This window comes from Filicampus tigris, chromosome 14, assembly GCF_054856515.1.
Source record: "Filicampus tigris isolate MCC_2025a chromosome 14, RoL_Ftig_1.0, whole genome shotgun sequence".
Lineage (NCBI taxonomy): Eukaryota > Metazoa > Chordata > Actinopteri > Syngnathiformes > Syngnathidae > Filicampus > Filicampus tigris.
This window is the reverse complement of record NC_141230.1, coordinates 14,187,555-14,202,570: the sequence shown is the minus strand read 5'-3', so window position 1 is coordinate 14,202,570 and position 15,016 is coordinate 14,187,555. Positions and strand designations below refer to the sequence as shown.

General features: G+C 37.5%; 1 protein-coding gene across 2 annotated transcripts in view; it reads right to left on the bottom strand.

Moving 5' to 3' along the window:
- LOC147136472 (partitioning defective 3 homolog B-like) overlaps positions 1–15,016 on the bottom strand; it is a 125,086-nt gene that overhangs the window by 64,667 nt on the left and 45,403 nt on the right. For both annotated transcript variants that reach the window (XM_086052186.1, XM_086052187.1), the window contains exons 13-18: positions 11,871–12,062; positions 10,424–10,582; positions 8,644–8,782; positions 6,018–6,120; positions 5,824–5,924; positions 2,649–2,693 (exon numbers count right to left, since the gene is read on the bottom strand). In XM_086052186.1, coding sequence (XP_085908312.1) covers positions 2,649–2,693; positions 5,824–5,924; positions 6,018–6,120; positions 8,644–8,782; positions 10,424–10,582; positions 11,871–12,062 — 739 coding nt within the window. The remainder of the gene's footprint in view (positions 1–2,648; positions 2,694–5,823; positions 5,925–6,017; positions 6,121–8,643; positions 8,783–10,423; positions 10,583–11,870; positions 12,063–15,016) is intronic.

Genomic DNA, 15,016 nt, shown 5'->3' with positions numbered 1-15,016 from the left:
TGTTTCTATTAACATGGTGAAAGAAGAAACATAACTGTAACCACTTGTTTTTTTGTCCCATCAGCAATATGCTTAGCAGACTGTTCTGTCCTATTTAAAGTGGCTTCAGGAAAGAAACCAACTGCAGTTGAAAAAGTTTTGGTCGATAAAATATTAGTGCTGATTTCATGCTTTATCTCTCAGAAACGATTATTAGCTCAATCATTAGAATCATCGTAACGCTATATATCTCTCGTCTACTGGCTGAATATGATGCGCACCAGTCGACACATTTCCTGACCGTGCGTATTGAATTTCTATACTGTCTAATATTATATTTATATGAGAGAATTCATATGCAATAAGAACCGTCATTTATGACACTCCCCGTCTCAGAGTCTGCTAAATTACAATATAATGTGGAGTGGATTATTTTCCTATGCATGTTGAAGAATTTCCATCATCATCAGAACATCATTTGGAAAGGATGATCATATGAGTGTTGCCTTTTGGGGTGTGGAGGTGGAAAATGGTCGCGGGAAGCAAAAGAAAAAACAGCATTCCCCTAAATGACTTTTTCATTTTTTCATTTTCATTTTCAAAGCTGCTGATGTTTTTTCACAAGAGCCCACCCAACACTGCACACTTTTTTACCAAATCCATACTTACCCAAAATCCTGGTAAATTTTGTTGGAATGAATTGGAACAGAAATGCAACTGAGCTGAGTTGCGTGTGGACACAACAATAAACAATACGGTCAATATTTTCTCGCAAGCAAAAAGCCATATAACGCACTACTTCAATATCTAACATACTGTCGACTCCCGAGTCTAATCTCTGCTTTTCTACTTACTTCTCCTTAATTGTGCCTCTTCATGTTCATATTTTTATTTATTTCACAACAACCCATTTATTTTGTTCAAACCCTACTGTATACCTATACTGCATCCAGAACACATTGTACCACTTTCCCAAAACTATGGCATAGAAAATAGGCATCAGGATTAAAGAATCAGGTCCAAACTAATTTTGGGAAAGGGTTGGATAAGAAACATATTTTCCCCTCATCTTTTCAGCGGTTAAAAGAAAGTAATTTCATTTTTATTAGTGTTTCATTTCTATAAAGCACATGTTGCATTCTTTCCATGATTTTGCCGTAATGCACATTATGCCTTCGTGCTAACTCTCCTTTTTTAATGGTTATGGACCTATTAAATACAAAATAATGACTTTAAAGCTAAGGACAAAACAGAATGTGGAAAAACGCTGAAAAGGTATTTTCCAGAAAGACTGATGCACTCGACAGGCAGGAAAATTCAGTGCTCTTAGGCTAGGTTCACACATTTTTTTTGCCCGTATGCGACCGGTATCAGATTTTTTTATGACAGTCTGAACGGCTCAATTCCGATATTTTCAAATCCGACCTGGGTCACTTTAATAAGTGGTCCTAGAACGGATACGTATCCGATTTTTTGCAATGCGACCGCAGTCTGAACGGCCAGATCCGTCCTTGACGTCATCATGCGCTCCGCACAGGCGGGGACACAGACTGCTTGATTTTCCGTAAATCTGCAAAGTTGTTTTGAGGAACAATATTGCCTTTATGTTTAACTTTAATTTAATCCCACTTGAAACATGAATCATAAAGTGGACATTTGTGGTGATGGTAGTAGCCACGTAGATGGCAATGACATGACGTCATCTTGAGTGACTTTAGTCTCTATGAAATGAGATCGAAAAGCCTCGCCTCATTTCCCCAAAATACTGTATTTCTATCTCCTCCTGAATCGCTCCTCTGTAAATATGCGATAATAAAAATAGAGGTCCGTGGCCCCTAACCGCTTGACCGCATTTACTTCCGTAAACACTACGTTGCGAGTGACGTCGTCTCTTCGGCACATGCGGGTCACTTTAGCATGTTTACACATTAGACAGGCAGAGGTCACATTTATTATGTAATGTGAACGCTTGCACAAAAAAAAAAAAATCGGATTTCACCCCAAAATATTAATTGAGCATTAGACCTGCAGGTTAACCTAGCCTTACAATGCAGCGCCGTAGTCCACCCTCATATTGGAGCTCAGTCTTAGAGGCCCCAGCTACTTGTGGATTTCAAAACCAACCACTTTTTTTTTTTTTTATATCATTTTGAAATAAGCTCAACTACATTTAGTACCTTCACCAGGAAATTGACATACACTTTTATTTACGGTGGTGCTTTGATGTATGAGTGAATTGAGTCATAACCGTATATTACTGTAAAGAAAAAAAATTTTAGTGTTATTTTTCTCATTAAAAAACATATTACAAACATTCTTGTTGTTTTTTTTTTTTTTGCAATCTCTAACAGACTAATGGCATTTACATTCATTTCAATGCAGAAAGATGATTTAGTGTTTTGAATTTTCAAGCATAGTTGGGGAACCTCAAGGCACCACATTCTATATGTATGTATGTGTTTGAGTCTAGAACAGGGGTCGGCAACCTTTAACACTCAAAGAGCCATTTCGACCTGGTTTCCACGGAAAAGAAAACACCGGGAGCCGCAATCGCAGAGTTGAAGGTCTCGTTCAAATAAATTAAAAAGTCCCGGGACATGTGCTCGTGTGAGTATGTGTCTTGTGCGTGTTGCCTATATGCAAGTGTCATTTGGGCACGGTTCCCTCACCTGCAGTGTTTTCAACCAGGGATCCAACATGGCTCTCATCTGCAACTGAAACAAACAAATAATCAATCATCCTGACACATATTGTATACACCTACCGACAGTTAAAAGTGGCTTTGAGATCATTATTTCTACTTGATCTACACAGTTTCCACTCATCATGCCCAACTTTCCAAACGTGCAAAAGTCCCTCTTCTCAACCCCACCACCAATCTTGTCATCTGATCTTTTTCCCGGGATGTTAAGTCAGCAACACAGCTAGCAAGTCATCTCATTCATCACTAGCCCTCACTTTTGTCTTTGAACATATCAGTCGAGGCTTTCATCTCAAAGACGTCACTTCACTTTCGCCTCTTTCCATTCCACTCGCTATTGTTTTTTTCTTCAGAAACACTCAAGCTAAACCAGCTGTGTTGGCCTTTTTCCCCTCTGTTGGACACCATAGTTTCCATAATTGTCCCTAGTCAAGCTTTGCCTTACTTTACACCTATAAAAAAGGCACTTTTGAGCTTTTTCTGCGCTTGGTGGTGAAGAAACCAAAAAAAAAAGGTCCTACGCTGACACTAACTGGCGGCTAGCACTGTGCCAAATACACACTGAGACCACAAAACCCAAACAGTAAATGGCTGTGCGCTGCAAATATTTCCCTAATCAAAAGCAAGCTTAAAATGTAATTCTAGCACTGTGCATTGGTGCATGCGTCTGACCACATCAGCTTGTGGCAAATTTTTATGACTGCTTCAGCAGCCCAGATTTTTGGCAAATAAATCACTGTGTGTCTACTTTGGTTTCACATAGATAAAATGTAAATGTGCATACGTGCACAGTTGAGATGTCTCATTTGATTTGAAAAGCTTGGCTTTGGCTAATTTACTGAGCCTTTTATTTTCATTGAAATACACTTGGTGGCATATATACGCCCACGTCTGCAAAACATAAAGATGTTTCAAAAAATCCACTGTAACTATAGTAAAAGCATAGACAAGTAAATGCGGTCTAAATATGTTATGGTAGAGGCATGTTGTTGAACATTAACTAAGAAAAATAATGGTGGAGGTCTTAATGTGGAGCTTCCCTCATTTAAATGAATGGTGGGAAGAGTAAGCCCAGACCAAAGAAACGATATGCCGCAAATAGTGAATATCCGTGAGTTATTGAACACCCCAACCCAACCGCCAGCAAATGGTTCATAATTGCCTATATATGGCACAACTTTCATCTAAAACAAGCTACTCAACTCACTTTAACATTGTTCCTTGACAGAGAGATGTCACAAGATGGCAGCAAAGCAATACTTTTATTGCTTTGGCCTAAGCGCAAAAACAGAGAATTGGTGAGTTTTTTAAGCATATAATAAAGGATAGGTTCCCGCCCAAAAATAAAAACAAATAAATAAATAAAATATACTTGTTTTTATTTCAAATGCTGAGCTAAAATGTATATCAGTGTATTATTGCTTAATCCACCTTGTCAATGCCTGTATTGACACATTTATGTGCAATCTTTATATTTTAGTTGTTTCATGTCTTGTGTGAATGTATGAGGATTATCTGTGACCCTAAAATGACATGGATCAAGACAGTCCCCAAAAAAATCTGATAAATACATTTAAATTGAAATTTCCCAGTGTAAATAAAGCCCAGGAGTGACTGAAACTGCATGAAAAGGAAAAGAAAGACACAGCAAAAAAGAGTGGAGAGTGAGTTGGACAAAGAGCAGAAGGATTTTGAAATTTTAAACTAGTTTAAAATGTATATTTTTTTAATCGCCTGCTTGGCAAAGAAAATCAGATGGATTATGCAGTTTGGCTCATAAACCAAATGGTGATGGCATTGTTGCTGTTTGTCTCTACAGGAGGTCCTCAGTTGACAATGTTGTTCTATTCCTGAGGCGCCCATGTACAGAGTGGTAAAGTCATAATGACATTAAATATATGTATGAAAAAATACGTCCAGGCCAAAGATATAAAACAAATGATAAACAGTAAATATGGCGGTAACTGACAACTTATTCTGATACCACAGTGCAAAATTGTTCATTGTGCACCATTTGTGAGCTTGAGACATCGTATATCATCCTGTTACTACTTAGCTCATGATGAAATACTGTTGCAATGACCGTCCAAGCCACTTCGACAAATACGTCATATGGGATTTGCAATTGCAATCGTAGTTGGACACAGAATTTAAATAGTTGATTTTTTTCCCCCAAGCTGTGTCTGATGTTGTTCCAAATCGAACTGTATAAATTCAACAAAATTTAACTGAACTCTGTTTGTCAATCTCCTCGGTGTCACTGATATATCCTTCAAATATTTATTTTGTTAAATGAACCTCTTCTAACGTGTATAACACAGACGGGCATGCAGACCATCATACACCATTGATATTACTATACCCAAGAGACCATGCAAGATTGGTGTGATTTGTGTGAGTGTGTGTTTAGTAGGGATGTAACGGTACACGTGGGTGTATTAATATGTTTCGGTATGGCATGTTCGGTTCGGTCCACTTATTAGCGCGAGCTTACGCACGGGCGCTATTGACTGTTGCACGTGGGAGAGGAGGGCGGAGGCACTAAAGGCACAATGGGTAAAAAGTGTAAATAATTTCATAAAGGTACTGTATTTCATTATAAAAAGAGTTTTAATACAGTTAGCAATAATCGTAACTGTTATTGTACGTATATTTTTTCATTACAAAAAGTGTGTATGTACTGCAATGACAACTTGTCTTTAACTTGAATACTTAGATCTGTCATAGGCTGTTGCTGCTAAGTGTTTAAAGATTTCAGTGTCTTAATCATTTACAAAATTAAGAGATCTTTATTGTTAGTGTATTTTTTATTCTGGTGTAATTTCTTGGAATGTCACCCGAATGGTTCACTTTTATTTATTTTTTCTAAAAAAAAAAAAAAGAGGACCGTTTACTTGTCATCTTTTCAAAATAAATATATTTTTTTAAAAATCTATTTTTTGTACCGTAAAATATACCGAACCGAAGTTTCCAAGAAACCGAACCGAAATGTGATTTGCCGTACCGTTACACCCCTTGTGTTTAGTCTGCATTAGATGTCAGCATAGGTGAGAGTGATAAGAGTGCATAAGTGAGAATATTTAAATGTACAGTATGTGACAATAAGAGGAATGCAAAGAACGTAAAGGATTAAAAATGCCTACCAGTGTGTGTTTGGTTTGGAGTGGTGCCCAAGTCTATGCTCTTGGAGGCCTTTACATGCTGGAATTGCTGCTGGATGTCGTACTGGGACGGAGACATTTCCCTGGTACCAATAATCACAAACCGCATGTTTGTTTAAACCTTGCAATATTTTTAAGACAACAAAATGTTTCAGTCGCTGTAATCATCAACTCACCTTTCATGTAGGTAGGAGAACTGCTGAGCAGAGCTTCTTGCCTCTGTTCCATGTTCATTCTGCTCCGCCTCTTCATCCAAGTGAGAATAACTTACATATGACCCTGAAAAGTATTCAGTGTCATTCAGAAAATATCCAGGGCCCTTGTTTTTGTCCACTGTGATTGCATTTTAGCTCCACTTAGATTAACAGTCTTATTGTCTGTTTGTTTCTACTACAAGGTGGCGGTAATCATAATGGAACGTTCACTTTTATTTTATTTTATGTTTCACCTGTACATGAGTACATGTTTGGAGAGCTTACACTACTGAAACAAAGCATCCATTAAACATGAAGCGTACCTAATATATGTCCTTCCTATTCTAAAGTGCACCCTCAATTAAGTTCCATTGTAAAGTTCTCTTGTATGCAGACAGGATCCCAGGAGCTCACCCTGAGTGATTATCAGTTCAATGCCCATCTCTCACCGAGGTCTTTTTTCATTACTCAGGCCTACGAGTCCCGATTGTCCCACACATTTCCTTTTATGAATTACAAAAGCCACTGTGCTCTTGGGAACAGGAAGTGCCATAGATTTACAGTATTTTGCTAGCCTTCTAATTCCTGTGCGATGCGGTACCAAATTTGTCCAGTTACTAGTGTCCGATGCAGCTTTTTCACTTTCGATACAATACCGATATTGCAGCCTAGAGTACTGTCCAATACCAATAACGGTCCGTCCCTCCGTTCCATGTCTGTACCTTTCACGCTGCTGCGTGCTTTTTTGTTATTACTCCTTGCTGCTTCCCATTAATCATCATATCTTCTACTACATTTTCCTGTTTCTCGTCAAAGTTAGTTATTTCTCGTCACTGCCAGCACCGAAATCAGCTCAACTGTCAAAAACACATTCTTCTTTCACCTCACACACACACACAAATCTGTTCTCACTGCCTCCCACTCTTTGATGTGAAAGAGGCATTTGTTCTGTTAAAGATAAATCATTCGGAGCTTGCTCCAGTAGCAGATGCCCATTTTTTTTTTTTTTTTTTACATCCGACCTTCTGTATTTGGAACCCTCTCTCCTTTTCGCTTTCATCGCACGCTTCATTCGCATGGTGACACTGAGCTCGAAATATACACGCACACACTTAGTAAAAGAGGAGCCTGAAAAATATCCTTCCTATTATGTGTATGTGAATGATACTGTAGATGAGGTGAATTTGAAGTGTAAATTCAGACATTTTTACCGGATCCAGTGTAAACACACAAAACACACACTAACCACATACTCAGATAACACAGTTTGATTCTGGTTAACAATTCCAACATCGGAGCACAAGCATGCTTACTCTACCACTCCCACATTTGCAGACTCCAGAAACAGAATACACACATTTTTTATAAAACAAAAAAGAGCCTCACACACAGTACCCACTATAATTATATTGTGCACACTCATGCATGCTCATAGACCAAACGTATTAGATGAAGAAGCTCAACATTTGAAGAAAGAAAGAAAAAAAAAAAAACACTGCTTCACCTAAAACACAGCAGAAACTTGACAAAAAATGAGAGGAAGGATAAAAAGCAATGCGAGAGAGTCGGGGAGCGAGATGAAAGGCAAAAGCGCCATCATTAATTAAAATTGTAGAATAGATGACAGTACCTGTCCCGATTATTTTTACTTTTACCGTGAAACATTCATTAGTTTGATTTAGATTATTGACTTAGTGTGTCTGTTTAACTGAGGTTATTGGAAATGAAATGCCAGCACTAAAGGTTACTTTAATGCCACAAAATGATTTTTGAAACTAAATAATAGACAAGCGCATCATGTTCGGTTGAGTTTAGAGGCAGAACTCTGGACTGAATTGGAACAATCTTCCTTGAAGGGCCAAAAATGTATTTGAGTTAAGGAAAAACATGTTGGGATTGGGTTTTTATTTAAGTTAATAATTAAAAATCACTTATATCTCAGACTGAAACCTTTAATTGAATAACTTGATTACAAAAGAAGTCAAAGCAAAGTCTCTGCCTCCAAGCTTTGCAGTGATCATTTTTCCACATGGACTAATGCTAGTGCAGACCACGGTTACTATAGTTCACGAAAACTATCGAAATAACTAAAACTAAAATTGAAAAAAATAGTCAAATCAACGATCGAATGAAAAGTCAACGAAAATGCTCTTACTACGTTCATAAAACAAATTACAATCTATAAACAAATATAATATAAATAATATATTACAAAATGTAAAGCCTTTTAAAGCCACACACTCAAAGTCAAGGATTTTATAGTGTGGAACTTGAGGATGATGACCCCAATTAGGGAACAATAATACCAGCACCTCACATATGCAATTTGTCATTGATTAATGCAAAATGTGCTTTTATTCACCTACTGCAAGTGACAACCTGTAGAAAAACTGATTCTCAAAATATTTGATGGCTGCAGCCCTACTTACAGTATATCCATAATGCCACCCTTTAACAATGTATTCAAAATATTTTTATGATAAAAATTTCTTTGAAGAACAATTCAAGGAGGCTGATCGGACTGGTGTTTTTTTTTTTTTTTTTAATTAGTGTATGATTACAAACCTGAGCAAACGGTTAACCCCATAGAGTAAACCAGACTACTCACCATCAGATGTGTGGAGTGTGCTGTTCATGTGATTGTTAGTCTGATAAACTAATCCTGTGGGACCATTCACTTGATTCATCAACCCAGATAAGATCGGGGAGTTGTCAAATGAGCAACTGGACGACAGGCCATGTTGATCCTGAAAAACGACAACGCACACCAGTACTGGGAGAATGAATAACTTAACGAGGCTGTATACTAAAAGTTGGGAAAGTCACATCAATGACAACCATGATAAATGCACTTGTGTAGACAGTTAGGCCTCTTAAGATGCTGATGAAAACAAATCAGGCATTTCAGCGTTGTGATATATTTTTGTCTTTTTCATGAGAGTTCTTTGGGAATTTAATTAGCATATATTCATAGTTTGTCTGCTAAGCAGAAACTGTGTATTAATTAACATATATGCATATGCATGGCTTTTTCTGTCTCTCTTAAGGAAGAAAACTCAAACAAACACCAAAAAAGACTGTATTAGCTCTGAAATCACCTTCATTTCCTCCCTGAACACGTCAATATTGTCTGGCAGCACAAATCTGAATATGAATGTTTCGAAAAAGAAAGCCACATGCTCAGAGACGACGAATGCATCGCATGAGTGGACACCACTTTGCTTCTTATATTTTGGTGGTTGGCGCGCTCATTGTTTCGACAGGCAGATCTCCACTGTTTCTTATCTACACTCACAATTCAGATCTTAACATTGTTATGTTAATGTGAAATATCATTTGGTATGCACAACCCATATTTCTTAAGCGAACATAATATCTGTAACCAAAGGGCTTGGGAAGCCTTTACACTTGTTTTCAATATATATTTGTTTTCATACAGTAAAATGTTAAGCAGTGAAAGCCATTATGTTGAATTGTAATGTTTCAGGTTTTTAAACATACTAGCTAGCTAGCTAAGATAGATTTTTTTTTCTAAATGTGGGCAGTGTTTCCTATATGTTGTCCTTTGTGTTTACAGTTTATCAATTACGTATTTAACTCTAAACCTTGTAAGATTTTTCAAAGTTTTCTGACAAAATACATACAGCTCACAAAAGTTGGAACAGCCATAATATGTACTTCCCAACCCACTACCGGCAGCCAACGCAAAAAAAAAAAATCAATTTACATTCCAGTCAAGCTCACTGGGCACAAGGCCCTTGATAGATTCTACAGAGCGATGCAAAGTGGATCTGCAGGATAGCAGCCAGGGTGAAAAGAACCTTTTTTACTTATAAAGAAAAGAGATACAGCTGAGAGATGAACACCAAGTCACACGCGCACACTCACAAAAGCGCAAGGACAAAACGAGTGCAAATGCTCTTTTGCAGTTAGCTGGTAAGAGCAGAAAAGAGAGCAGAAAAGAGAGCAGGGAGCCTAGTGTCAAGTATAAATGAAGCTAAAAGCGCTGAAAAGTCAGTGTGGAAAGAGGCAAAGTCAAAAGCCTGTGAAAAAAGAATTCTACTTTATTCCACAAGGGCCATAGAAAAGGTACAGGAAACAGTCTTGAGAAAAAGTCTATCAATTTGATTGAAAATTAAAGATATTATTGTTTGACAATTGGGATTCTTGTGCTATATAATATTCATGCATAATACTGATTAACAGCAAATTTTAATTACAGATGGCTTTATGTGTCCCTCAACATATTTTTGACACTGATTTAAAAATTGTGCTTACTTTTTCTAACACATCAGATTTTTGACATATTTTCATTTCTTGTTTTTAAGTTTGACCTATAAAAGCATGTGCGTGTGTGTGTGTGTGTGCGTGTGCGTGTGCGTGTATACCTTCAGAACTCTCATCACCACCAGCTGAATGGTCCCTCTTACATTTCCCTCCTGTGACATGGAGCGGCGGAGTGTCTCCATGGCCACATGATTGGAGCGTCCGAGCAGAGACTCTCCATTCACAGCGACCAGCTGGTCATTGATGTGCAGACGTCCATCCTGGAGCACAAACACACAGACACATGTTCACTGAATGCGCGCGATTTCTGGATCAACAGTGCTACTTTAGAATGGGAAAGTAAAGGGTTAAAGAGCACTATTAGCTCACAGGTATTGTTTGATGCCATTCCATAATACTGTTTGTATTTAGAGTCACTGATGAGCTGGAGCCCAGCCCACTTGCTGTCGACTGAAAATGACATCACAGTGCCTAAGGGCTCAGCTTGCGAACACCACATGACGAAACCCATAAAACAGGTGAGCCATGATTGGTCGTTACACCTGAGTCCGTAGGAGCTATGTTGTAATTTTCAGTCGACAGCAAGTGGCAAAATGGCCGACCCCTTAAATGGATAAAAACGTGGATTTTGCTGTCCAATTCATATTCCACAAAGGCATTAATAATGAGAATAATGTGTTTAGATTAGTGGGGGCACATAGAAGATAACATTGGAAAGAGCATTTTTGACTTGACTTCCACTTTAACTTGTTTTTACGCTTATAACTGCTAAAATGGTACTTGAACATTGCCTGTGTAGTAAGTAAGGTTATTTTGCAAAAAGTTATCTGATACTGATAAGGGTATTTCAATTACCATTGTTCTTAAGGGACATTTTTCAAACTAAATCCGAACAAATCAGAACTCAACAACCATTTTGAAAAAAAAAAAAAAAAAAGAAGAAGAGGTTGAGTTTCCACTAAACACAGCTGCAATAAATCAAATCTCAAGCGTGGTCAAATAACACTGTTCAACACATTTTTACTCTTTTTTTTTTTTTACATAATTGTTTTGTGAAAGCGCTATATAAAGAAAGTTGAGTTGAGATGTTTTTTTTTTCATGCTATTTTGAATCCGTCCTCGTTTTTTTCTGTAGCACATGAGGTTTTCATAATACTAATAAAATAACAATAATATAATATGTTATACTGTTCAGTAATGTATTTAGTAATATTCATGCATTAAGTGTTTTTGTTTTTTTTTCTGAAGCGTCATACCTATAAATTAGAACGCAAGGTAAAATGTCCCAACCTGTTATAAATCAAACCTAAAAAAAAAAAAAAAAAGATAATGAAAATTTAAAAAACATGATGTTTTAGAAAAAAAAAGTAGAGACATGTTTTAAATCATAATCAAAAATACCTTTAGGGACACATAAAGCCATCTCTGATTAAAAGTTGTTGTTAACCAGTGAATCAACATACCGGTAATAAACACATAGCAAGAAAATAAGAGCAATGACAACTTCAAATGAATGCATTCATTTAGTGAACCTTGTGGGTCACTCACCTTGTAGGCAGCCCCTCCATGTATAACTGATTTGATGAAAATTCCCAAGTCCTCTCCGGTCTCCCTTGACTTGTTTCCTTTGAGGCTGACACCCAAACCTGCTGAGCCAGAGTCATTGAGGGGCACCTCGAACATGAGCTGCTCCTTTCCATTCTCCAAAATTAAGCCAGGGTCACGGGACCCCTCATCTTTCTAAAGTAGGAGAGACAAACAGGAATAGAACACAACAACCATTTTGAAAAAAATCAATTGAAAAGAATCATTTTCAATTTACCATTAAAACAAAACATAATTTGTTTTGAAGAATATGATGTTGGTCCCCCAAGACACAGGGAAATTACCTTACATCAATTCTTTGCAATACTCTTGTTATACACCCACACGTTCAAGCACCAACACCAGAATGCCAAAGCAGGTTGTCCAGTCTTACTCTCAAAAATGGAACTCTCATATACACAAAAAGGATTTTTATAAAACTGAACACTCACAACCGAAGAAATAGCTTACCCCTAACAGATGCCTGACGCTCTCTGCCGTTGAGTATATAAACATCCCCGGCGGCTGTATGAGGAAGTAGAGTATGTCTATTCTGGGGGTCCTTGGTTTACAAAAGAGTGTTCCTATGGCGTCAGTCTAACCCAAATTTTAACACCGTTAACTATTGCTAAGACAGTAGTAAAGTCATAAGATTAGTAAATACTTGAATGGGAAACACTTCTAGGTCATAAATATCAAACAATTAAATCCAGTAATTTGAGTGTGCCTTCTTGTGCCACTCCACTGTGCAAACTAGTTGATTCTTCACCGTTATTAACCTTGAAACGTCGTATGTCAGTACTCTTGTGAACCAAGGACCATTTGCACGTTTCGAAGTGATTGTCTCTAATAATCAAATCCTTGTGCATAGCAATAAAACAATAGCAAGAGTGGAAAAATTGATTTTATGAAATGTTGAGTCCTGGAGTGTCCTCTGTGTAGTCAAAAGTTTTTTACCCAGAATCAAGTCAAATTGGAATGAAAACAATATTTGGTGAAGGCAATAAATGTATAAGAATGAATAGATAAAATGACTAAGAAAAGTGGTGCATAATGAATCTTATACCATAATTTGATTTGCACAAAACCATCGCGCCTGAGGAAAAACAACCAATAGGAGACAGAAGGGGTTTTATAAACTTATGTAGTTTCAGTTAGTATTTATTTTTCAAAAAGCATTTTGTTTCTATTTAATTTTGTTAACACATTTTTTTCAATTTTACTTTGTTATTTTCTTAGTTTTTGTTTACTTAAACAACCTTGATTCCCCCCCAAAAAATTTTACTTCAAACAGATACCATTTAATTTTACACATTTCACTACGATTAATTCATGCTACCAATGTAGCAGTCGTGGTTAACATTGGCTTGTTTACAGTGCACGTATTAGTCAAGTGAGACTACAATCAAATCTTGCTAGCGGTTTTAGCAAAGCAAACTTCCCACACAACAAGCAAATATAAACATGTCACTGACATGAACAGCCTGTTCCTTCCGGTCTCCTGTTTGCTTTTCATCAACGAGGTTTCCCTAAAGCTACAACAGAAGTGCGTATGCTAATCATTCTTTAAAGCCGGCAAAGCAGAGCAGAAAATTCATCATCAAAGTACTGTACAGTAAGAACACGTTCCCAAGCAACGGAACCATTCCCATTTGCAAGTCGCCGGCAGCTATAACCAGTACAGGAATAATCCGTCAGTCCTCTGCCTCAGGTAAACGCAGACAGAATAGGCATCCATCATGATCCATGTAACAATTGCAAATGGAATGCATGATGACAGCTAAAAGGTTCAACAAGATGTTAGATGGACCGGTTTCCAGGGCTACACGGCTCACAGGGTGCACATAGCCTTAGAAATAGAGCTGGCGCACGGCCATCTTCTATAAAGCAGTGGAGAATGTGATGCGCAAATTTTACATGCCTCTCATCAGCAAGGTAGGACCTCTCATGAGACAAGAGACATAAAACAGCCTGGTCTTTGAAATTTAAGACCATGCGGAGTGAATTCTCTTTTTTTTATTTTATTTTTATATATATATATATATATATATATATATATATATATATATATATATATATATATATATATATAAATACATCATTACACATGTCTGAAGATAATTGCTGAAAATGCACATTGAATGGGAACTATGTTAAACTGTATTGTGGAGATTAGATTCAACTGATTTTCACCACTCCAGTTTTTCAGGTTTTTTTTGGAGTGCATAGCTGAAATGGCGCCCAATGACACACTTGGGGCATCTGGCATGAGTTCTCCCTCACTTAACTATATAAGAACTTGAGCATCTTTGTTTGGATCAGTGGTTATTGCAATCTTCATAATTGTTTATTAATAGGCATATTTCTACCACTACAGCATGCAGTTAGCTAGCTAGCTATGCATACACCCCAAAATACATCTTCCCTGGCTGCCACAATTTATAAAACATCCGTCCCATTATTTAAATTCCCCAACAAAGAGGTGACGGCGCGAACGATCCGGCTGCATGTCCGCAGTTTGAGAGGAGCTCCGGAAGCTTGCTAGCTATGCAAGCTAGCTGGTGGTTAGCACCTCTTGCTGTATATGGCAACTATTCCGTTCACCGGAGGCTTTAAGTGGACATATTTTCATGGCTCAAAAATCTAGGGATGTGTAGGCATGAGAAAGTAGAGAAAAGTACTGTGCTTGTGCTCGAGAAAGTAGCATTGGCTTTTCAGCGGGGCGCGGTTTCATGTTTTTAACGGTCATTATTTTTAAGCCTCATTTTATATGCCAATATTTTTAACCATTAAAATTTGTCAGGCTTGTTAACAATACTCTTCTCTGTGGCGTGTCAAATTAACAAGACATTTTCTTTTCACTTTACACTGACTTTACTAAATTGTAATATTCATTTTGTATGGATATACAGTGTATGGATTACAAATCCTTTTGGTTTCTGTAATGTTCCATCCTGCACAGTGCACCGATTAGACCGACTGTCAGTGTCTAGACAGGATAGGAGGCACCACAACCCCAGACAGAAAAGATAAACACCAGGAAGCACTGCTGACAGATAACGGAACCGAAAATGATTCAGACCTATCGTTTACCATGAATCATTTTCGAT